Below are 23,699 nucleotides of genomic sequence, written 5' to 3'. Positions count from 1 at the left end.
CCTGCGCAGGGTGTTCGTTCCTGTAGGCTGAAGCGGGGCACAGAGAGCACGCGCTCTTGCGCTCGTTGTCTCTTGTCTAGCCTGGTTGACTGCCTGAGTTTGCTTTGCTTCCTCCCTAAAGTCAGTCAGTCAGTCAGTTAGGGCGATTGCCTCATGATGTGAGAATCCAAATTTCGCTGCTCCATCTGATTCTCGATTTCTGGTCTCAGAATCTGCCATGTCCGTGAGATTGTGTCTGGTGTGAAACAGTGATTGAACCTGGCTGACCCGTGTGGCCGTATTGTCTGTGTCCTCTCCGATGCGATCATCGATTCACGGGCTGTGAGTGCCCCCCGTGGCCGTGATGGCGCACGATGCCTGCTTCGATTTGGTGGAACAGGGGGATTGGCGGGCGGGCCAGCGGGACCGATCACCACTCCGGGAGCGATCACCGCCCTTGGAGGTGTGGCATCGGAGTCAGAAGTCGTTCTCGACCTCGAATCTGTTCCAGCCCCCCATTCCGACGGCTCCGGGCACTCATGTGGGCGGTACGCCCTCGTGCCAAGCTCTCAAACACGCCGTGTCCACTCTGTATCGGATTGATGACTTTTATCGGCACAAGATCGGCGCCGGATTCTTCTCGGAAGTGTTTAAGGTAGGCTGATATGATCCCATGAAGACCACTGGGAGAATTGAATTATATTTTTATGACACTAGGGCATTGAAGACACCCAGACACCATTTGAAGGTTCATTCAAGTAGTTGTTTCCCGTGAGGCTGGGGCTGGCCATTAAAGCTAAATTGAGCTGAGGTGGCACGTTTTCTTCGGCTTTCGATGAATTAGAGTTATGAACGTGATATTTCTCTGTCATGGACGCAACAAAACTTGATACTTGATAAAGGAATGCGCGTGTGTGGACAAGTTTTTGACATTTTTCCTTCTTTTTTTCTTTCTTTCGTTCTTTTGCCATGGCTCACTTCTCGTCTGGGATTTTGAGCACGTTTCCATCTTCATTTTGTTCAAGTGGGCCGTTGAGTCCACGCCTGAGATGAATTCCAGAATAGTTCCGCGGGTGGAGTAAAATTCATCACGATCCAAAATATTCCAAAGGATTCGCCCCCCGCCTCTGTCCAATCATGGATGCGAGCTTGGTCAGATGTGCTTGAGCATGTTGATCTTCTGATTAATGCCAATAAAATGCCCGGTTTGACTGGCCCGATTTTTTTTCTCGGCCCGCCGGGGTTGAATGAAACTGGAATCTGGAACTAAATGCTAAGATCAAAGGGGAAATGGAATGATACATATATTTTGCATTAGCTCAACGATACGTCAGTGCCCGACATTGTATGCACAGTTACGATTCGGCAAACTAATCATGCATATCCGTGAGTGGCTCTTAAAATAGCGACTGATAGGAGCTAACTCACTGGACGGCATTCAGTATGACAAGAATTCGGGATTTTGTTCTTCGTCATTTCCGCGCAATTTTCAGAATCTTTTCTTGACATTTTGGCCACAATAGCAACTGAAGCCAACCCCGGCTAAGTCCGTGCTCCAATTGAAGTTCTTGAACGGCAAGTTATTGCTAATGCAGCGACGAAAATGTTCAGTTCCTGCATTGGTTTACCACACACAACAAAAAAAGAGCATTCATTCGTTCCTCTTTCCGTCCTTTGGAGCTGATTGACTTTCATCCAAAAGATAAGAGCATTTTAAAGGGGCATGTAGGTAGGTGGAGCAGGAGGAGAAGAAGATTCACTTCTCGTATGATTACCGCCTTCTTTGAGAGGTGAAATATGAGACGGATCCCTGATTTCTCGGAAACCTGTGCTCCAGCTTCCTTCAACGTAACTACTCCTTTCCCTATTGCGCTTGAACACTGGACGGAGATCGATGTCCTCCACAGCCACCAACTGACAGCAGGTGTTCGCTGTTTTTCGGCCATGTTGTTATCAGTCCCAGTCATCGGGGTGATTGGCGACCATAAAAACGCCTTGTTGTTTGTGGCCAAATTTAGCATTCATAGCAGTCTACCTGTCTGTTAGTCCGACATTCATTAGGAGGTCACCGATCTCCCAGGGGAGGTGATCATCCATCAGTCTGGATAGGATGTCGCCCGACCTACCGCACACACTACCGGCCTCCCTGGCCTCTTTGAGCCTTGGTTGCAGAACATGCATTTGCATGCCGTTAGGCGGAGGACACCCGGGTGGAATTTTTCCTCTCCCTTTCTCCTTAAAAAAGTCACAGTCCCCTCTGTGGTCAAAAAGCTAATTTTTTTGGGAAGCGGTTCACAAAGCCGAACATCCAGATTTTGGTTTCATCTGGCAGCGATAAGATCTGGAATTCTGAAACCAGGAAAAATACCAAATGTCAGAGAATTCAACGCGAGACAATAAGAAAACGTTCAAAAAAAATCAAATCGCCTGAGATGCTATGCTGGAAATGGTGTCAAGGCCGTCATGTATTTTGTATAGATTTCTATTCCTTGATAAACTGAACAGAGGACGTTTCCTTGGAAGCTTTGCCCCTACTGTAAATGCCGATCGACTGATATTGTTGGTGGTCGAGATTCAGTTATTGGTTGTCAATGCATGCACGAAAGATCGAATCGAGTCTCTTGTGGATATGGTAAACTCATTCATGACTATCCTATATTTGAGTTGCAGAAATAGCAGGATAATTGGATGATATTTCAACGTGCCTATAATTCAAGAGCTGATCCATTCAATTGACATTTAAGCCACGAATTAGCGCCGGCACGATTAGGAAATGTATTGGCCGAGCGCGATGAAGTAATTTTTGCCCAGAACCGTTGGAAAACACCATCGCAAGCTTGATCGAGTTAGCAGGTCCACCCGACCATGAATCTTCAGTGATCCTCTCAATAATGCACATTTCCAACATACCAATGGTGGCTCATCATAACGATACCAGGTTGTGATCCGGATTTGTATTGGTGAAGGAAGAAGGAAGCAATGGGTGCATCTGTCCCGTTCAACATCCTTCCTCCAACTATCTCATGAGTGACCAATTAGAATGCCTTACCATTCGAATTCAGGCAACACCTCCATTCATTCCTGGTCGAGTTTTTGGCTCCCAACTCGAGTCATAGGATATCAATTAGATATTTTTTTTTCTTCACTAAAAGCACTTATGTCATGGAATTCACATCTAGGCCTAGCTGTGTTGAAACTGACATTCAGATGGCACTTCAAAAAGTGTCCGGGTAACTTTTCCTTTGAAATTCCTCACTGGCCTTTGTCCGCGTTTCTAATCTGACGTACAGTACATTCCAAAGTACGTAAAATTTGTAAATGTGTACATACATTGTAGTACATGCATGCGTACTCCCGAACATTCGAATGAAAATAGGCGTCTCATGAGAGTTTTACGAAATCCCGAAGAATGGGTGTCTTTAATTACTCCTCAAGCACTGCACGGCTTATCTTTTTTTTTGTGGTGCACTTGGGGGGAAACGTCGGCGGCCAGAGTGCCTGTAATCATCCATTTCATCCGCCCAGAAATGGGAGCAAATTCTGATTTCTATCTTGGTCGCTTTCAAAAAAAGGGCCGTGAATTCTGAATTCTTACGCAATTTCTAGCCAGGCTTCTTGTTGCTCAAGAGGTGGTGGGCTCAATTGTTTTTCTCGTACTCGTGATTGTTCCATGAACTAGAAGTGGACTCAAGTTTTGAGCAAATCTTCGTCGTTTGGTTGTGTCGTATTGTCGAATTGTCGTATTGCTTAAGCAGAAGTGACCCTAAAGTCAGAAAATTCCGCGAAGCTTCTGTTCTAATTCGAGTCTGGCTTGACAATCGTTGAAAAGGGGCTTTTATCCCACGGTGATAAGGGAAGAGGAAACTCTGTTGAAGATTCGCTTTGACTTGGTACTTGTTCGTATAGGTGTCGTATGTACGAGTAGTCAAAAAGTCGTGGCTCTAGTTTTTCGCTCTAATTACTTCTTGCTTTCAAATGGCACGTTTGAATAAAGAGTACAGCATCAGTAGAAGAGAAAGAGCCTATGGATATGCTCGTCCGGTAACATTAAGATTCTCTCGCATACCACATTTAAAGGGTTCCCAAACTGACTCAAGTGGGAACGGTTTCGTGGCGGTTTTGTGCTCCCAACCATAGATAACCCACCTTTCAGGCAAGCAACGCTCGAGTGTTTACGCACGCACGTTTCACTGAGAGTTCGGCAATGATGATTTGGTATGATTGCCCCATGTCACAAACATGACATTTTATGGGGTGATGAGAGCTGCTCCTCGCCAGAGGAGACTTTTCTGGAACTCTGGGATGGTGAGGTGAGCACAATCCACCAACCCCCCTCCCTCCTTAGCCATTACGATCGCTGAATATCTGGTTTTGATCTCTTCCTCGAAGTTGAACGAGCTCTTTTCATGAAGAATAAAAGTGGATGAAGTCGTGAGACGATTGAACTTACTATGAATTGTGCTTCAACCATTATTGCGCTAGGATGCACTACTATTCTACAGATAGACGTTTCAAAGTATGGGAGAGCGGTGGTGTGAGTGAGTGCGTATGCGGTTCTGGAGAATGCCAATGGAGCTTGAATTGCCATTTTGAACTTTTTCCCACTCAATCCATCTTCGGTAACATAGTGACATACAAAACTAGCATCCAACAGCTACATCAACATTTGGTATTCCGTCGACGAAACGACGGTGAACTCTCGCAGGACTTGGGAAGTATTTACTTGTACTTTTCTGCGAGGTTTTCCCGAGGTTTTCCTCCAAGTGGTCTGCATCATGGACGTTCACCTCCTCCGCCTCCTTTTGTTATACGCCCACTGTCAAAGCTGCCGGAGATACTCGCACACATGTTTCTTGACGTGTTAATGATTAGCCAAAGAGGAGGAGGAGGCATTGGTGTTGCCGTGGCTCTTGGAGAGATTACCAATGTTAGAATCCGTTCCATGCTTTCCATTCTCTGATTGTCTTCGTGATAGAAGTTTTTTTGGCTGGTCATTTCACACTGATTGGGCTGGTTTTTGGCGTTTGAAAAGATTTGGCCGGGAAAGTTGTCTTCCATTTGGAGCTCCATTTCATTCGCCCCCGTCTTTTTTGGCATGTTTTCTCAGGCTCCGATTGGGGCCAAATGCGCTCGCCATTATTAATACCATTTTTGTAAGACTATCCTCCAAAAAAAGGCTGATTTGTATCAATAAACGCGCATTAGTAGACAACGAGTCATGTATCATTGAAACACATCCACAGAGTGTATGCGTACTACTTGCGAGTTGGGAATCAGAGAACAAAAGTTGGAAGAGGCTTGGCCCACCCACGCCCCATTCGTTCATTTCGGGGATTTGCTGACCGTTCTTCCCTACCAATGCACAACACCAGGACCTCTAAATTACATGGAAGAATACGTTATATTTTTAGGTAAAGTGCCAAATATCTAAGGATCGGATTGGCTGACTCAATGGCTGACCAGAGCCGTCGCATTAATAAGAAAAATGTCAAAACCTAAGCGAGGTATATCGCAAAAAATACCACACTCAATCTCCAGAAGTCCCATGTTCGTTTACAGCCAGATATAAATAACATATGGACTGAGCCAGGAGAGCAAAGTTTTTCTTCCTCAAAGCTGGAAATGACTCATTCTGAAGTGAATGGAGAGACCCGTTCGGATGATGATGATGCTCACACTGTACCAGTAATCTATAGTATGTCTGGTAGGGATAGAAAAGGCAGGAGATTTGTGGTAGTCGTTCCCGCTGCTGGTGCTGCAGTTGTTGTTGTTAAGCCGCCCCCACCACATGAGGTCCATCCCTTTTCTTCCAATAGACAATTGACATCTGGGAAATGGATTACTCGTTCTCCGTTCTTACTTATGTGCACGTTTTTGTGCCGGATGTGTGTGAGTGCGCTACAGTTTTCCACACTTTCTCAAAATCCCTCGATTTCCCTGCCACTCGGACCTGATTAAATTTGACTTCCTCGAGCTTCTTCATCAATCTCTCCCAAGCCATCTCGTTCAGTTGAGCCGATTTCGAATGAATATGCAAATTTTTCCACTCATGATGGGTTGTCAATGTTTTTTTTTTTGCATAAATGTAGGTGAAGAAGATTGTCAATCTTCCTGGGGCGAAACCGTCTTCCTGTTTGGCTTTGATTTCTCTGAAATATTGTGTAGGATGTGGTTCTAATACATTTTCTGTGAGTGGTATCGTGGAATGTAATTGCCTCTCGGTCTGCGGATAAGAAATCAGCCAACTTGATTGTAAAAGAAATTACGTTACTCAGAGACGAAAAAATGTGTGTGCGGTCAAGATGACTCTGGCAGTATATTTTTATCCGTTTTTTTTTTCTGAATCGCGCCATAAGGCAATCGAATTATAACGTGTAAGTGGTAGTTCAAGGTAAGGGGGTAATTCACTTGATTAAGACTGGACCACGCATACTTGATCTACTCGCACACTTCACTTACCAACATTTACCAACCCTCTGATTGAGACCATGAACGTTTCAATCAAGGATCAGGCGTGCATATGTGTATTTGTACTTCAATGCTACCTACCTATGTAACTACAGGGAGGAAGAAAAAAAGAAGGGATGGGATGACCATCTGGCCAAGAGAACTTAGAGAATAGCTGATTGGCACAATTGAAATCAATGGAATTCTAATTCCAATCCAATGACTCGGGGAAGTAAAACCGCGGCCCTCATCACCTCCAAGCGTTGAGCTCAATTCCAAGTGCAACAATCGTGTAACCACTGTACCTTCTGTACCCACTAAGAGGGTGGAAGCTCATACCGTTAAGGTGATGATGAATAAAGTGAAGCTATGAAGACGTACTTTTGCCATTGACTGGCCTTGATTCGTTTCTGGTCAATAAGCACTGACCTACTTGAAATCAATTTTGTCTAATTGATTCATGTCAGGATTTCTTGACCCTGGAGAATGAACAATCCAGACAATCACATTCAATACCGTATCGGAAAACTAGAAACTCCGCTCCCATTGCTTGGGCTATGTGAATATAGAGGAACATTTTGACCGACTCTGACTGATTGGAAGCAGGATTTTTCTCTCTTTTCTTTAAATGAACAGAATGTTTATAGTAACGAAACAAATTTGCTAAATGGTGCAAGGTTGTACTTCTTAAGCCTCTGGAGAGTGTATTCATGGTGTCACGATGCGAAAAACTTGAATGAGAAGTACCAAGTCCACCCCTCTATTGTAATGGCATGCTATGCGCAAATTTGCGCTTAGTTAGCGGTCCACATCTTGTTGCAGCATTGTTTAATTCATTTACAGTTCGTTGTCACACCCTATCCTCTAGTAGGCCTTACCGTGTCCTACACACGTCCTGTAGCCTGAGGTGGCAGTGGGAAATTTCACTCGTTGATTTAGGGGTCAAAAAACGCTGGGCTTAAAAGAGGGCTCGCTCTGCATTGTAATAGGTAATCGAGAATGAAGGACCAATGTGGGCTTGTATGGATGCAAATAGCTTGAAGAATAGGCTCTGGACCAACCGTTCATGCGTTTACGACGTATGCTTGTGTTTGTTTTTCTTTGCCATAGACTAGCCAGAATGGCCATTGATTTCTTAAGAGCTGAATACGGACGCTCTCTTTTGGCTGCGGTTTCAATTAGATCAAGGTCATCTTGGACCCACCATTTCACCACCGTCATTATCATCATCATCATTATTATTATTATCATTATGATTATCATGGTCGTGTGCTTCTCTTGGACTTTTCTGGCCATCCATTTTTTTGCATGGGCAATGTATGATGCGATGCCGTGCTTAATTTCGTCAAGATTGATGGAGGGAAGCTAATTGTTTCATGTCGGGGTGAATTTGGAAGAACAAGAAGAAAGAAAAACATCCCCCTTCAACGGCAGCACTAGCCCAACCACTGATGCGAGTAATAGTGGTCGTGCTTTGTCTTCGGAGCTCCTAAAAGTACAGCCACCCTCTCTCGCCAAGATTCATAAAGTTGTGATAGGACGAGAAAAGAAGGCATGTCAAAATCCTCAGTCACAGCAATGCTTGTGAGGAATTCCTTCCATCATCTATCTTTCTCATCATCCATGCTTTGATCGCTTTATGCCTTGGGACGACGTGCTGCGGGTGAGGCAAGATTTAATTGTCCAAGTGTGTCTTTGGTGAGGGAATGTGCAGATGCTACAACTGCCAATGTCCACATAGTGTCACAATTGAATTATTGAGATCCTGAACGTTTACGAAAGTACTACAATACTCTTAAGGGACTTGTCATCCTTCAACGCTTATTGTCAGAGCGATTGAATGTCATTGTGACTTCATATTGGACAGCCCAGCCCGTCCAGTTAGTTATTATGTCATAGTAATCGTAATCTTTCATGTACAAAGAGTGCTTGAAGTAATTGAATTCCTTAAATTCCTTTGATGATCTAGACTGAGAAAGTGCATAGCATTTCGCTCACTTTGAACTGTTGCATACGAAGAGTACATGTTGCATCTTGTCCCACAATTGAGCGTTGCTTGGTCACCAAATGCATCTTGCTTTTTTTTTGTCAATCTGATCACTCGAGTAGATCTGGATTGACACTTAATTTCTCCCGTTAAAGGGCGAATACCGTACGTAAAACGTCAATTCAGAATCCTCTCCTTCCTTCTACTTACCCACATAGAGTTTTGCCCGAGGAACCCTGCCAATGGTCACGTGAATGGCAATCGAGCACGTCCACGACGTTTCTCGACTTGATACACTTCGGTTTCCCCTAAGTACTGATCGACTTCGTCAAGCGATCAACAACTTTCTTCAAAGTCGTTATGAACGGATGACGTGCGAGATGTGAAAGTAGACCAATCAAGGTTAATTCGTTTCTTGTCAATTCCTGCTTGTCTTGGCGTTTTGTCCGTCCAAGAGATTTTGGATCCATCAGATCAAGACAAAGGCCAAATCGCGATCTTGACCACAGGAAGAGGTCCTCAACGTCCTTAAAGAAAACAATCAATGGATCGATCGATCGATCGATCCAAGGGAGAGAGGGACTTCTTCGTAGACGATGTGACCTAATCTAGGTTATGAGAAAGATGTTTTTATGGCCTGAGGAGGGGGGGGGGATTGCAAAATTGCAGTGTTTTTGCTTGTCATGATTGGCAATTTAGCATATTTGGAGCATTCTCTATGAGGTTGGTTACAGGAGTTATAATCATGTTAGTGGCACATTATGACCCACTTTTCATTGATGAATGGGAACTCGGCGTTGTTCCAACAACCTTGCGTTCGTTTCTGGCTGCTTCTCTCTCTTAGCCTTCGAGACCTCGTAATTTGTGGTCCGGACGGCTTTGGCAAATAATAAACGTCAGAAATGTTTTGTTAAAAAAAGGGGCCAGTTCGAAAGCTCCAGGACTCTGTTCCCCTATTCTTCGGATCGGAGAAGGTCCATTTGCCGGCGACCTTCATACTGAGCCAAATATCTTGATCGTTTCCTGTGCACTTCCTGGTTGAATTGGGAACCATTTTCCTATTCCACTGCAGAATCATTAGTGGACAAATTTTCCCAGCCAAAAATATCTACATTTAGTCCGTTGCCCTCTCGATGAAAGTGAAAATAATATGAGAAGAAATCAATTCGCTCGCTTCGGTTTCCACAACTCTGTTGGGAAGGTCAACTTAAGATGTACTACCTAGGCAACTCGGTGTGAGGGTGAAAAGATGACTCTCAAGGAGAAATTTGTCTTGTCTTCACCAAATCATCTCTTTTTCGAGAACATTTTGGCACTTTTTATTTGGCATCGGATTCATTTCACTTCATCGTGTTGCTCGAACGTGCTTTGGGACCTTGCCGAGACTTGTTCTTTTTTTATTGAAATTCATTGGCGAGAAGAGGAGGTGTACTATTCATTCCACTTGGAGACACGTCGAAATCCAAATCCCTCCAACCGAGTTGTGGGTGGGAGGACGGGCTACTGAAAAAATCGTGTAATGAAATACCACATTCCAAATTTGAAAATAGATCGCCTTGTCGGATTGATTGTTGGAAATACAATAGCATATAAATCAGGGATTGGTGAGTGTTCTTGAAACTCCCAACTGAATCACCAAGTGTATCTTGATAGTACTTCATTCAGGGATGCTTTGGCCTCAAATCACAGGACGAACGAAACTCGTACCGGATTGTGGGTTTTGGCGCCAAAGCATCCTTAATGGATGGGCAATAAAGGATTCCCATAAGACAATATATCATCCCGACTCGAAATGATTCGATCTACTATTGCTCGGCCGCCGTCTGCGAGCATCTGATCTTATAAGTTTATCTCGAGAGAGTCTCGAGCGAGTTGATTCCCCTTCATTTGAATAGGACGGTGGCGTCGAGTTGAAATCTCAAAAAGGCTTTGACGTTGGCGCCAAGTTTGAACGATATCGCGACGAATTTGGTTCTCATGTGTAAGTTTGTCTCCGAGCCTACGCATTTCTGAATCTTTCTATCTCTTCTCTCTTTCTTGCTTCCAGGTGGTTCACAAATCCACGGGGAAAATCATGGTCTTGAAAATGAATAAGCATCGCGCCAATCGCAACAACATGCTGAAGGAAGTGCAATTGATGAACAAGCTCAACCATGCCAACATTCTAAGGTAAGCAAGACGCTTCTTCCGATATCCATCTTTCGTCCATCCTTCATCCTCCAATTGAAAGTAGGTCAGTAGATTAACCGAACCAGGTGTTCGGCCTGACTTTTGCACTTTGACAATACCTCGAGTTGAATCATCAGGCTGCAAAGATCGAGAGAGAGAGAGAGAATTCGGCGCCAATCATCCGAAAGTGGATTACAGAGCCTAGCTCTCATACCACTTATGCACTCTGACACCCCTGGCACCTACCGGGCCTGTCAACTGTTCAAGAAAAGATCGCTGCCATCTGAACATGTTCAAGCCGTGAAAAATCGGGGTCTCAGGAATCTGCGCCCTCTAACATCATGTAGTGTACGAGAAGGAAGGAGGTTTCTATGTACGGTAGTCCCTCAAGTCCACTTATATGAAATGAGCGAGGAGTAGATGGGAGTAGTTGGGTGCGCACCATCTTGATTACTCCTCATACTCCTCATTCTGGTTTCTGAACTTCCGTTAGTCGAAAAGCGCTGGAATAGTGACAACAAAAAAGACGACATTAAGATGGATACCAACATACCAACCCGTGATGATTTTTCAAAGTTACTTTTGCCCTTTGACACTACTTTTCCTTGGTCTCTAAATCAAGTACACTCAAATTGCTTGGGTTCGGTATGGCTTCGTTGACTTGAATTGAAATGACAGGAAGTCCACCGTTGTTTTGGGGCTTTTGACAACATTCACTACATCACGTCACAACTGCATGTCTTCTCGGCAGGAATAGCTATTTCTGGTGCTTTTTGGCAACGATCACATGGAGATTGCGAATTTGATCTGCGCAATTACGTACTGGGACTTGGATTGCATCATAATCCGTCTCAAAAGCAGGATACCTTTTTTTGCCTGAAAATCTATACCGGGTCTGACGCAAATCTAGTCTTTGCGAAGTAGTGCAAGTCTAAAAGGTCGGAAATTCTAGATTCATCCTGGATTAGCTTGCGTAAGAAGTTGGATTGATCAAACCCAAGTTGTAACGAGTCACTCTATTGCTTCTTGAGTGCAAGAAGTTTTCCAGGCGATGCATTCTTTTCATTTGATTTGGTCAGGCGTGACCAGATTCCAAGATTTCACTCATTTTGGCCAAGAGGACGATTAAAAGCGTCATTTATTTTGGCGATTTTGTCAAGACTTGGCTTGTTCTTGGCATTCAAGACACGAGTGTCCTTCTCTAATCGCTGCAACACTGATGTTTGTCAATTACGCTAAACATCATCCCATGCTCCCATTATTCCCAAGATGACGATGCTGATAGTGACACGAGGCCAAGAAATGCAATCAAATCGAATCGGATGGTTCTCACGTTCTTGTCAAAGATGTGGGCTGGTTGGCTGGTTGCTTGGTTGGTGGATTCATTTGAAGTCGTCCCATGTCCTCCCTTGGCCCTTCGTTTCTACATTTGTTCCCTAACAATGCACGAACGAAGGCATGATAAGTCAAGATCAGTGAACCGCAGAAATCGTGACAGATTTAGCAAATTTGGATGCGACGCACGTATCAAAATGGAAGGTCACCTTTCCGCAATGAGCTGTGGAAATCACAAGTGTCTCCCAAGATCTTGCACCACCACATTACTACTGTGGATAAGCCCTCTCCAAGACCATTTGTTTAGGTTGCTTTCATTTGATCCGACCCCATGGGTATTGAGTTTCATTGCTTCGCTTCATGACATGAACCAACAAAAGAGACCTTGAATGAATGAATACATGACAAGAAGGCTACGAGGCTGCTCACCGAGCTGCATATTGTCCTGGTTATGCCCGTGCCGTCAGCCTGGCTAAATAATGCGAGTAAGCAGAGCGAAACAGAAAAAAGGGGATCTTGTCAAGGCCAACTGGGCTCCAAACACCATAATGGATGGATGACGTTGTTCCCCCGCATCTTTTTCATAAACCACCAAGTATTGCTTCGTTGATAATGGAGCATACTTATTCTAGATAATAGCTCTAAATTCTGATCATTATGGCTCGTCAATACATAAGTTGTAACACGACACAGCCAAGAAGTGGGACCTGTTTTGAAAAATGGGTGAGCGGGAAATGACGGTGCCTTTAGCAGAAGCGATGGGGATTTCAACTCTGTTGTTAACATGAGACTCTGTTGGGTTGGTAATTCCCATCATTCAGCCAATTGGGCGTTTGTCATGTCAATATGTGACCCTCCCACAAATTGCCCCGGCAACGACGGCATTCCTTCCCGTTCCACCAATAACATGTGAGATTCGAGTGTGAACAATGAAAAGGCATTTCGTACATTCACGGATGTAGAAAGTCGCAGTTTCTCCTAAGTAGTTGAATCTCGAACTCAAGGATTGCACATCTGTGTTGTATTCGTTGATGTTTGTGAAAAGAAGGGATGCATTCGAAAGATATGGAGAGAAATGGGGTGTTGGTTGGGAATGGGCCGGAGAATGTGTTGAGCAGTGGCTGACGGATGGGTTGAACGATCCCTTCCACCGAATGAGAGATGTTGTCTTGGGTTTCACAAAGATAACAACAGCAACCACAACAATCACAAGAGCAAAAAGAGCAGCAGCAGCAACATTAACGTCGACAGAAGCCCTTGTAGCCGGCCCTAACGACATTAGTATCATCGTCATCATCGTGTTGGACCAAGATGAATGTGTGGAATTCAGAAACTACACTTTGAAAAATGGGGGAGAGAGAGGGCGGAGGTGGGCCGACCATTTAGTGAAGCACTCAGTCACACCGAGGTCCCACTTTTCACTCCTCCGTACCCGATTGTGAAGTGTTTGTACAATCGATTATGCTCAAGTCGCATAATTTCTCCTTAACAACTAAAAATCACGAGCAAGTGAGGGGTTGTTAATCTGTGGTGGCAGTTCCGTTCGTTCAAACCGATTCTGGACCCACACTACACAATCTTGACCAAGTTCAAAAAGCCACTTTCCGCCTGACCGAATCCAGCTTAAGCCAAAACTGGAAGCTCCGGGAAAACACCACAAAATATGCCATCCTTCTTCGACAATATGGATTGTCTACTAAACGGTTCTCTTCCCCCCTTCCTCCCAAAAATGAATAATAATGACAATAATGATAATAATGATAATAATGGAAGTGAGCCTGATTTTGCCAAAAAAGTGGATTTTGATAGCATCTTGGAGTCCATATTTCCAGAATTCCTCGATTCTAGATGAGTTCTGTGATAGCATATGCACACCTTCTTACACGTAAATTTGTCTTCAAATCAACACCTGACTCGAGTTGAACGCCACCAGAGGCTGGTGGCAAGTAGCAATTATCATTTTCTTACACTAGAAGGACTCAATTTGAAGCCTGAGAGCTCTAGTGGTGGTTTCACGTCCAACTCATATGTATGGTATGCAACACAATGGAACCGAGATGGAACACAATAGACCTGAGAGTCTCGAGAGTGCAGCATGCAAAGAGGAAAAACATGGGGAGACTCTCGGAAAAGGCGCCTTCATTACATACGAGGTGCTTCCAAAATCAAAATGCATTCACCTCATATTTTTCGTCATTGGATGAACAGGTTGGGTCGCTCAAATTGAAAAAGTAGAGCGCACCCTTTTTAAGTAGCTATTTATCAAATTCCGCTGATCATAATTAAACTATTTTCATTTCGCCCCATCAGCATGTTGACTCCACGCTTAGCAAGCTCAAAGTGACGTTGTTTTTTGACCTCGTAAAGGCGGGAAAGAATGCCGACAAGATCTTCTAGACGACCCCTATTCGTTCAATCCATCAACTCGGTCTCTAAATGTTCGTGCCATTTTCGACATAAATTTCCAAAGTTCCAGAGGCTTCTTGATACAAATTTTCTCGAATACAAAATCTGGCTTGACATAGCAGGCCCGAGTGGTTGGGCCCAACATGCTTGGGCAAAATCATGACATATCCTATGAGAAACTCACTTTAGCAAAAGAGGCTCAAAATCGACTACACCATGTTTCAAATTTGGCAACCTAAGCTGTTAAATCAAGAATTGAGAACATATCGAACGAATGCCCTTCGGTTCTGGAAGCACCTCGTACACCCCGTAATGTATAGTAGATCCCGCAACGTTCCATTTCCAATGGGCAAATGTTTCAGTCACCCCATGCTCAAGCGCCTCTGTTTGAAAGGGATCCATTCATCCGATGGAACCCTGGCACACCCCTGGACATCATCAATGGTTACTTAGTTCCCTTGTATGCACATTACACACAATGCTCGATGAACATCTGGCACTAGCCAGTCAGCCATCTTGTCTCCAGGACTGGAGCGAAGGAAGCGAAGAGTCTGTAGATATCATGAGCCAGATATGCACTGCGCTAATGGTGGTTTGTTGAAGAAGTCGAGGAAGCGCTCGACAAATCCAGAGTTGTTGTGGTCGGATTAGATTTCGGTTTTATGGCAGGGATGGCGCCGACATCGCCTTAAAAGGGGCCATAGGAGTTTTAGTAAGGAAGATCTTGGGTAAAAAACCCCTCAGTTAAGGCCATGCTGATGTTCAAGTCTCATTCTGACGATTGTTCGTCATTTGTGCGGGTTAATGCAGATTAGTGAACCGAGAATGAGGAAGAAAACCTTGTCGTCCTGATTAGCTCGAATAATTCAAAGAATTTCAGTAATGGCTTCCGATCCACTTTTCGTTTGCAATCTTCCTCTTGTCGTCCTTGTTGTGCTTTTTGTGTACTGTGACATAGAACCTGCCGGGTATGTAGATTGCATGTAGAATGAAGACTGCTGAGCTCTCAAGTAACGGATTGCTTCAAGGATTGACGTCAGTTGCTGGTTTTGGCAGCTAGAGAAATGAAGGAATGTGACCTTGGCCAAAAGGGATTATGAGCTTGTCTACAAAAGAAACCTCAGGTCAATCTCAAGGGCCTTGTGTCAAGCTGTTGACCGACATCGTGCATTCTTGATAATTGAAAAAAAATCCCGCCCATCATCAATAAAAACGCTCTAGATGCTTTCAGTCAAATTTCCGTCTCGAAACATTTACTTTCCATTGATCCTGAGGCAGGCGTGCCAGTTTGGAAAACGTTTGAAACCCGTGACGAAGTGGCATGCTCTTAAATTGCCAGATGATGACAATGCTAACGAAAGATTCAGTGTATCCTGGATTGGAGTGGGCTGAAAGAAGCCGGGTGATTTCGTTCCAATTTGCAGTTGTTCAGAACAATGTCCGCCGTCGAGTCAAGAGCGTTTGAATTTGGGTAGAATCTTGTCGCCTCTCTGATTGGTCTGGTCCGGAGATTTCTCACTGGAACATAATAAGGCATGAGATTATCCCTGCATGTCCAAGTACGTACTTTACGAAGCAGTTGCGATGATGCTAGTGTGTTGGTCAGTTTTTCGTCTTCTTCCTTTGAGACAACAGATAGCCTCGAACTTTAGAGAAGACAGATGTGGGCAAATACGGAGACTTGTCGCTACCGACAGTCCAGCAATATCCTTATTACTTGATGGTTGTCAGGATAATTACGACCTCGAATTCAGCAGCGACTGCAATATCATCATTCGGACCAATGGCCTCATTATCAACATCTCATCTCTCAAGAAGGTTGCACCGTGTTTTTGACAATCCATTTTGGGTTTTCCTTCAGGTTCTCCTTTTATTTGTGCCCTTGTCATTTCGTGTCTGGTTTTAGTCCCTATGTTTCTGTCGATTCCATCGATCGACCTCTGCCATATTTCCTCATCAGTTCCTCATTTGGAAGATGCCTCGCTAATGGATCGTCCGATAACAAAACGAAACTCCCAACAATTGAAAAAATGTGCTTGGGATTGCGGAATGCACTCACAAGCGAATGAATGCATACGATGTCATAGCTCTTCGACTGAACTAAATGCTTGGGACCCAATGCCATGATTAATTCTTTTAAGTTTTCATGTCATTCTACCATTCTGCGTACATCCAGTTTGTAACGGAAAGGATCTAAATGTTCTAAATAAAGAAGGCTCATTTATGTACACACCCCTTGTGGGAACTTTTTTCCTTGTTGCATGAACTCCCCCCTTGGAAACGAAAGATATCCCTTTGGACCCCGAGTTCATCCAAGTTTCCGTGTGGTCCAGTGGGGTCTACTCGTTTGTTTCTTTCTACCCTCGTTTTTTAGTTGCAGAGAAAAGGGAGAGGAAAAGTAGTGGCAAACTTTTTAGTAGCACGAGCGTTGGAAGCACAGTTTGCATGATATGGAAGAGCATTATTCTCCCCCACCCCATCCAACACTAAGCTGGGCATGAAAAAGTTCTCATTTGAAGTACCTCACCGCACGTACGTACGTACATTGTCGTCCACTTTGTGATTTAATAGGCCAGGATGTTTATTTCAGCGATTCAGGGAATGAGAGACCCACCAAGATAGCGGGAGGCATGATAGCTGAGCTGAGCTTCACAAACAAGGCATAAATTCCGCTGCGTTCTTGGCACAAACACTGCATGTAGTACTCGTACAGTATGCAAGGAGGATCGCTTCATCGATCCAGTCGCTCGCTTTTCGTGTTTGTGGAGAATAAAGGCAGGGATAAGCCAATGGCGACATCGAGTGAAATGAATATACATACATATGTACATACATGCATACTAGTTGGTATGATTAATCCGTCGGCTTAATTGCCAGCGACTTTGATAAGTGACTTTGAAATTCCAATAAGGCCGGATGATCGTGTATTTTTTAATGACAATAGTGTCGTCAGTGCAAACGACATCGTGATCAGATCATAAAGTACAACTTACAGCGCTATGATTCATGACAGTTCCTCATCACCAACTGGAAATGGATCTTAGAACTCTATTTGAAAAAAGTTTATGAGGCATCCAAATCTCATTGCAATGCTACATACACGAGAGATCCCAAGGATCTGATATTTTGAAAGAAAGACCGATGTTGTTCCACAAGAACAAAACAAATGTAGGAATTCCTAGTGCAGTACATGGCCTCCACTCATGCTCAGGATTAATTTTAAAAAGACATCGCTTATCAATTATAGCTAGAGATAAATAGCTAACAAATAGCACCAATGACGTCATTCGATTTGAGCGGGTAGAATCGTTTAGTTATGCATAAAAAAATGAAGAAACCCTGAACATCCCTAGCCCAGGCGATTTTAGAAATGCCTTTTGATAGCAGGAAAGTGCAATAGCCCTGAAATTCGCATAAAAGTTTATATACTTTCTAGTCTCAAACAAGCACTGGCTTGAGTAACACTGCTGTTCAATTATTAAGCTCGATCCCTTCATTTGGGCAACTACTACGATATAAGTGGGTGCTCATTTCCCAACCATCATTTCACGCGCTCATGCAGATTGGTGGATTAATTTGCAGGGCATGATTTGCCAAAAAAAAAAATCTCCCCGCAGGGTAAAAGAAGGTCCTCTAATTGAAATTACTTGCCTTATTCAGACAAACGCTTCTTCGGCTTGCTACAAAAAAGAAATCTCAAATTCAACTAGTTGCGACTCTATCTGCCTTAACGTGATTGGATAGGATGGAAAAAAAATGAAGGGCAGTCCAATTATCTGGACCTTTTTGGAATATTGCATGCTAGTAAAACCATCGATAAAGATACCAACGAGCCGCTTCCTTCCTCTCTGTCCTTAATTGGAGGAAGCCAGGTGATGAATTGAGGGATTAATGAAGGAGAAAATAAATCATGGCCTTACTTTCGGGAATTTCCCCCTTCATGCGAAATATCTTATCGTTCGCACACACTTCGCCAGAATGTGTACGTCTAGAATGTGTGAGCCGTATATTGGACATCTCTTGATCTTGAGCCAAAAGTTGTCTTCTTACCTTTTTGTTCCTGCTCTAATGACTTCTTTTCTCACATTCCTTTGCAAAAGTTTTTTCCCGAAGAAACTCGCCTCGATACTAGCAACATTAAACCAAGAATTGAACATCCGTACAGTGGTTCTTGATAAAACATGCCATGTGCGATCGCTGATCAGTCTCAGAACAGACTCTAAGTCGAGAAATACTGGATTTTGAACATCATTTGGCTAAGTCATCAAGAACGAGCAAGGACGAGAAAATCCTGGTGTCATGCTCGTCCATATTGTTCCATGTCTTACATTTACTCACTATCATCGAATAGAGCCCACCGCCCTGGCCTTGATCTCCGACCTTAATTCCGTCGAGCGAGCTTAGTTTGGCCGCAAGAAGCCTTTCAACAGATATATTAACCTTCATTCCAGAAAAACTCCCACTGTAAAAGAAACGCTTAACATACTAGCATGGTTGTCTTAAATAAGCGTCCCCTGAATTTCATCCATATATTTCGACAAGTGAAATTGGTCATGGAAAAAAACAATAACAAGTATTTTTACTTTGAGTAACTTGTCAGAGCATGTGTTTTAGCAATGAATGACATCCCATCAATTTGGGCTCATTGAAAGCAGATTTTTTTCGAATATAGGAGTTGAGTATCTTATGGATGAATGAATATCTTTGCCCGAGTGAGGATATTGAAAGTTTCATAAAGAATGAAATAATTTGCATAAACCTTGGTCAGAATGCTCCCAAAGACCAGTCACTTTTTAATTCTGAAAAAGGTTATTCTCCCAGTAGCCTCAGAGTATTGAAATGTTAGAAAAATATTCACCCGCTAAGGTCAGATATCTTTTTATGCATCAAAGAACACTAAATAGGGACAACCCTGTGTGGTACATACGAAAAGAGTGTTGATCATCCCAGTCAAAATGGTCTTTGATTCATTTTTCCAGGTTCGAAGCCGCTTGCGTCCATGAAGGCCAACTCCATGCTTTGACCGAGGTGAGTAGTTGAGGAGGGATTGTGACAATATTTTGAATTGCTAACTAGCGGACGTCTGAGAATATGCAGATTTGTTTTCACGTGGAACGTCAAGATAGTTCCTTGTTTTTGGTCAGCTCGCTTGAACGAGTTCCTTTTTTCGGAGCGAAGAGCCAATCAGTAATAATCGTAAAAAGACCGTTGAGAGCCAATATCTGGTGTTGTTGTTGTAGTATGTACGTATCTAGTAGGTAGTAATAGTAGTAGTAAGTACAAATAGCACCACCGCAAAACAGGTTCATATTCCCTGGCTTTTGATCTTACACCAATTGTTGTGAACAAGTCGGTGAGGCTCGGTTCAGTTTTGTTTTTAGTGAAGTACGGTATGTCGTCGTGTTTCTATGATGTTTTTGCACCAAAAAGTGCTCTCATTATATTCGTTACGTAACGTGGGTCTCTCTGATCCACCGGAAATGCCTTGTTGATTTAATGAATAGCGATTCGAACGAACCGAAATGGTCGCTCCGAAGTGCTTGATTTCAACACTTTCGCGTCACATGCATTTAGTTTACGCTGAATTGGTAACCAAAAGGGCGATCAAATATGTAATCACATCAACCAAAAGTGGTCGCCAATTTATGAAGTGGATCATAGATTGAACGGTGATGATGGTGATGGTGTTGATGATGACGGCAGATAAATGTGTTCATGTTGCATTTGGTTGTGACACTTGGCTTCGAGGAAATGTCGCCGTATCTGATGTGGGCGTGAGCGAATGAATGGCTGAATGAATGTGGTCATTTATGGTTTGACAGCACATGATTTCAAGATCTTCGGTTTTTCCCCCTCCTCTGTCTCTCTGTCTCTTTCAAATCGAGAGTACTGCTACTACTACTAGCACTACTACTAGCACTACTACTAGTATTACTACGAAACTTATCCTTGGCGCTCATTCACTTCGAAGGCGACTTCAAAATGTGTCCAATGCACCTGCGAATTCAAGGAAACATTTCCTCCCTAGTCCCAATCAAATACAAAAGATTCATTCCAATGAGAAATCGGGCTCGTGTGAAGACGACTGTTAAACTTCATGGCTAGATCTTTTGATGCAAGTGTGTCTAAAAAAAGCTAATTGTTCGTTCCTCTCGGACTTCCTGATTTCCAGTTCATCAATGGCGGAAGCTTGGAGCAGTTGATACAAATGCGCGAGGAAGATCTCACGTGGTCGGTTCGAATCGGTCTGGCTCTGGATATCGCCAAAGGACTCACTTATCTTCATTCGAAGGGGATCTTTCATCGCGATCTGACCTCCAAGGTGAGCAATGAAACTACCAAACGCCACGTGGGGGGGGGGTCAAACGGTGATAAAATACCTTCGATCTCATATTCTAGAACGTGTTGATTAAGCGAACGAGTTCGGGAGAAGGCTTGTCGTCCTCTTCGGATCAGTTGATCGCCATCGTGGGAGATTTTGGCTTGGCCGCCAAGATACCCAAGTCCACGGATTACCGATTACCTCAAGTGGGAAGTCCGTACTGGATGTCACCCGAATGTTTACGTGGAAAATTCTACGACGAGAAAACTGACATCTTCTCCTATGGTAAATGTGGCTTAACATCTGGTCGAAAAGGGGTTATTATAACAATTTTTCTCCTTCCTCATCAAAAGGAATCATCAATTGTGAACTCATTGGACGCTTGGATGCGGATCCGGATGTTCTGCCTCGCACCGAGAATTTCGGCGTCGACTATATCGCTTTCAGTGCCATGTGCCCAAATTGTCCCCCAGAATATCTCAAACTCACTTTCAGCTGTGTGAAGGTACGTACGAAAACGGTAAAGCGGGTTCTCAGCAATGAAACCCACCACTTCCTTGCATTTGATGTGTTTCAGATTGACCCTCAAAGTCGACCCTCGGCCAAAGACCTAGTCCAAGACATGACCTCTCTCGTGGCGTCCCAAAAGACGAAGGAGACCCAAAGCTGTCCCCGATCCTTCGTGTTCTCGCACCCAGAAGGGAAGGTCACACTCCGAAAGGTCGGTCATAAGCGATCCCTCTCGGCGGAGGAAGAGCAAGTGATCCGACGGAACGGATCTCCCAGCGAGAAGGCACGCTTTCATTACCGCACCCACTTCCTGGCTCCACCCACCCCGACGGTCATGTCCGTGGGGAAAGAAATGTCGCTGAGGGATCCTCATTACCGACCCTCGATGCTGAACCCGTTCTCCACTCTTCCGCGATTGCGCGAGGGTCGCAAGATCCTGGGATCCTCGCAAAACCTGTTCAGTTCGTGCTTTGAGCTGCCTAGTCCTTCTCGTGCCAACACTCCTTCGGGAGCCGGATCGGGTGACCTCGTGTCCTCGCCAGACCTGTGGATCCCCTCGGCAGGTCCCACCTCCCGACCCGTTCACTCGCTACCTTCGTCGCCCTCCGCATCGTCAGAAAGTGTCCTGGACTTCAATAATGCCATGATGCCCAATCATTTCCGAGCTTATGCTTCGAATCCACCCTTGCATGAGCAATGCCACTTCAACTCGGAGGATTCCACGTCTTCGTCTGGAGTGCGAAGTCCGAGATCCTCGTCGTCCTCGCACCGAGGTCGAATCCCGCCCTCGGCCTCGGCGAGTCGTTTTGAGGATCATCTTTTCGAGGGACGAGTTCAGCTTCTACGACGTTTGTATTCTGGTGGCAATTGGATGACCCAGGACGATACGGCCATTGATGTGAACTCGGCCAGCCATGTCAGTAATTACGGTTATCCGTTGCGTCGCAGAGGCTCGTGCGAATCGGGATTCTGTTCCGTGGGAACGGACGATCTCTTCATGGACAGTGCCCTCTCGTCCACTCGATCCTTGGGAAGTTCCCTGCTCACTGTGTCAGATTTGGAGGAGGATCTGCGAGCGGCCTCGGCTTATCTCAAACGAACGTCCTCCGTGTTCACGGATTCCACCGACGATTTGGCTTCGCTCACCTTCAACGGCGAACAGGATTGCAGCTCGGTGATTCATCCTGGCTATGAGAAAGATATTCGGGATATTGTGGAGTACTTCGAAGCCACCTGTCGAATCGATGTTGATCACCATTTGCAACTTCGTCGCCATAACCTCCATCATCACCACCATCTCCATCATCGGCGAGGAAACAAGAGCATCCTGGCTCGATCCGGAGTGGCCCAAACGGGATATCGAGGTGCTTCGGACATGGTATGGCGTGGCCAATTCAATCCCAATGGGTGTTCTAACTCGTCTGCGATATCCACGGAAGAAGGTCGAGGAGATGTGCAATTGCCTCGATCCCAGAAAATCGATAGTCTCATCAAGCGTGTGGTTGAAAAGGAGTCCCGCGGTCGATTGCGGCACAAATTGCCCACCCCTCAGCGACTGCAAGTGTGTGACGGAATCGTGCGCTCCAAGTTGCCCCTCTTTGACCATACCAAAGGCCAAGCTCGGGGCGGACTTCCCCAGGAGCAACACGGCATCGTCAAGTCAAAGCTAGCCATCTTCGATAAACCCAATCATGCCAGCCATTCCAACTCATCCTCTTCCTCATCGTGTTCCACCATTGTCACCACCATGTCCTCCAACGTACTTGGGATTCCCAACGGCAGTACGAGTTCGAAGAAGGTGGCCGAACGCCGATTGGCCGCCATCATGGGATCCAATAGCAACAACAGTAACAATACCATTCTTGGTCACAGCGGTAGTGGTCAGACGAGTAAACCAACCGATTCCTAGTGATCGAAAAGAAAGGTGTGTTTTTTTTGTAACTCTCCCGCATGCAACTGTGATACGTGGAACATTTTGGAATGCTCCTCATCTTTGAGTTGGTATATATGAAGGCGTCGTGACCTTCCTTTTATAACTTTCGAACGACTTGCCCATCAAGGTCGTGGACTTGAACAGTTCGCTTTGCTACGATTCAGACCAGAGTACCTTCTTTGTACGCCCATCCTTGTCTTGGTTTAAATTATGCTTTTCCCCCGTCTCGAATCGTGCCAATCGCGGAAATCGAGACAATTTCTTGTCAATATCAAGGTGTCGGGGATCGATCGTGGCGCACCCTTCAGAGTAATTTATCTCATTTGTTTTATGCCTGAAAATCCAAAGTTGTGATGATGATGATAGAACCAAAATAATGATAACAATAACAGATCGATGAATGACCAAATGCTATATATACATATACATTATGCAAGTGACTCTTGGCCTTTTTTCTGGATGTGAGAAGGCACACGATTGTCTATCGCAGAAAGTGAATGCCAGGCACCTGCCTTATGAACTCGATTCTGTTCTATTCTGATTCTGCTAGGTTCAAGAGTATTCAGAGAAATAAACGCCAAATTACCATGCTCGAAATTGGCTCGGCTTCC

The 23,699-nt window shown here is 44.5% G+C and overlaps 1 protein-coding gene across 1 annotated transcript; it reads left to right on the top strand.

Moving 5' to 3' along the window:
- Positions 1 to 122: 122 nt before the first annotated feature.
- Positions 123 to 23,685, top strand: LOC131877126 (uncharacterized). The gene is made up of 7 exons (XM_059222715.1): positions 123 to 634; positions 10,461 to 10,582; positions 19,303 to 19,351; positions 20,496 to 20,645; positions 20,723 to 20,930; positions 20,999 to 21,150; positions 21,223 to 23,685. Exons 1-7 carry the CDS (start codon positions 344 to 346, stop codon positions 23,062 to 23,064), a joined length of 2,814 nt encoding a protein of 937 aa, XP_059078698.1. The 5' UTR covers positions 123 to 343; the 3' UTR covers positions 23,065 to 23,685.
- Positions 23,686 to 23,699: the final 14 nt, after the last annotated feature.

This window comes from Tigriopus californicus, chromosome 2 (genome assembly GCF_007210705.1).
Source record: "Tigriopus californicus strain San Diego chromosome 2, Tcal_SD_v2.1, whole genome shotgun sequence".
Taxonomy (NCBI): Eukaryota; Metazoa; Arthropoda; class Copepoda; order Harpacticoida; family Harpacticidae; genus Tigriopus; species Tigriopus californicus.
Note: the sequence above shows the minus strand (reverse complement) of the source record. Positions and strands in the feature narration are given on the sequence as shown.

What these genes read in the sequence shown, in the direction of transcription:
- LOC131877126 (XM_059222715.1), top strand. Translation starts at nt 344, where the DNA reads ATGGCGCACGATGCCTGCTTCGATTTGGTGGAACAGGGGGATTGGCGG. An exon ending in TCTTCTCGGAAGTGTTTAAG is followed by an intron (nt 635 to 10,460) that starts GTAGGCTGATAT and finishes TCTTGCTTCCAG; the next exon opens with GTGGTTCACAAATCCACGGG. An exon ending in ATCGCGATCTGACCTCCAAG is followed by an intron (nt 20,646 to 20,722) that starts GTGAGCAATGAA and finishes CTCATATTCTAG; the next exon opens with AACGTGTTGATTAAGCGAAC.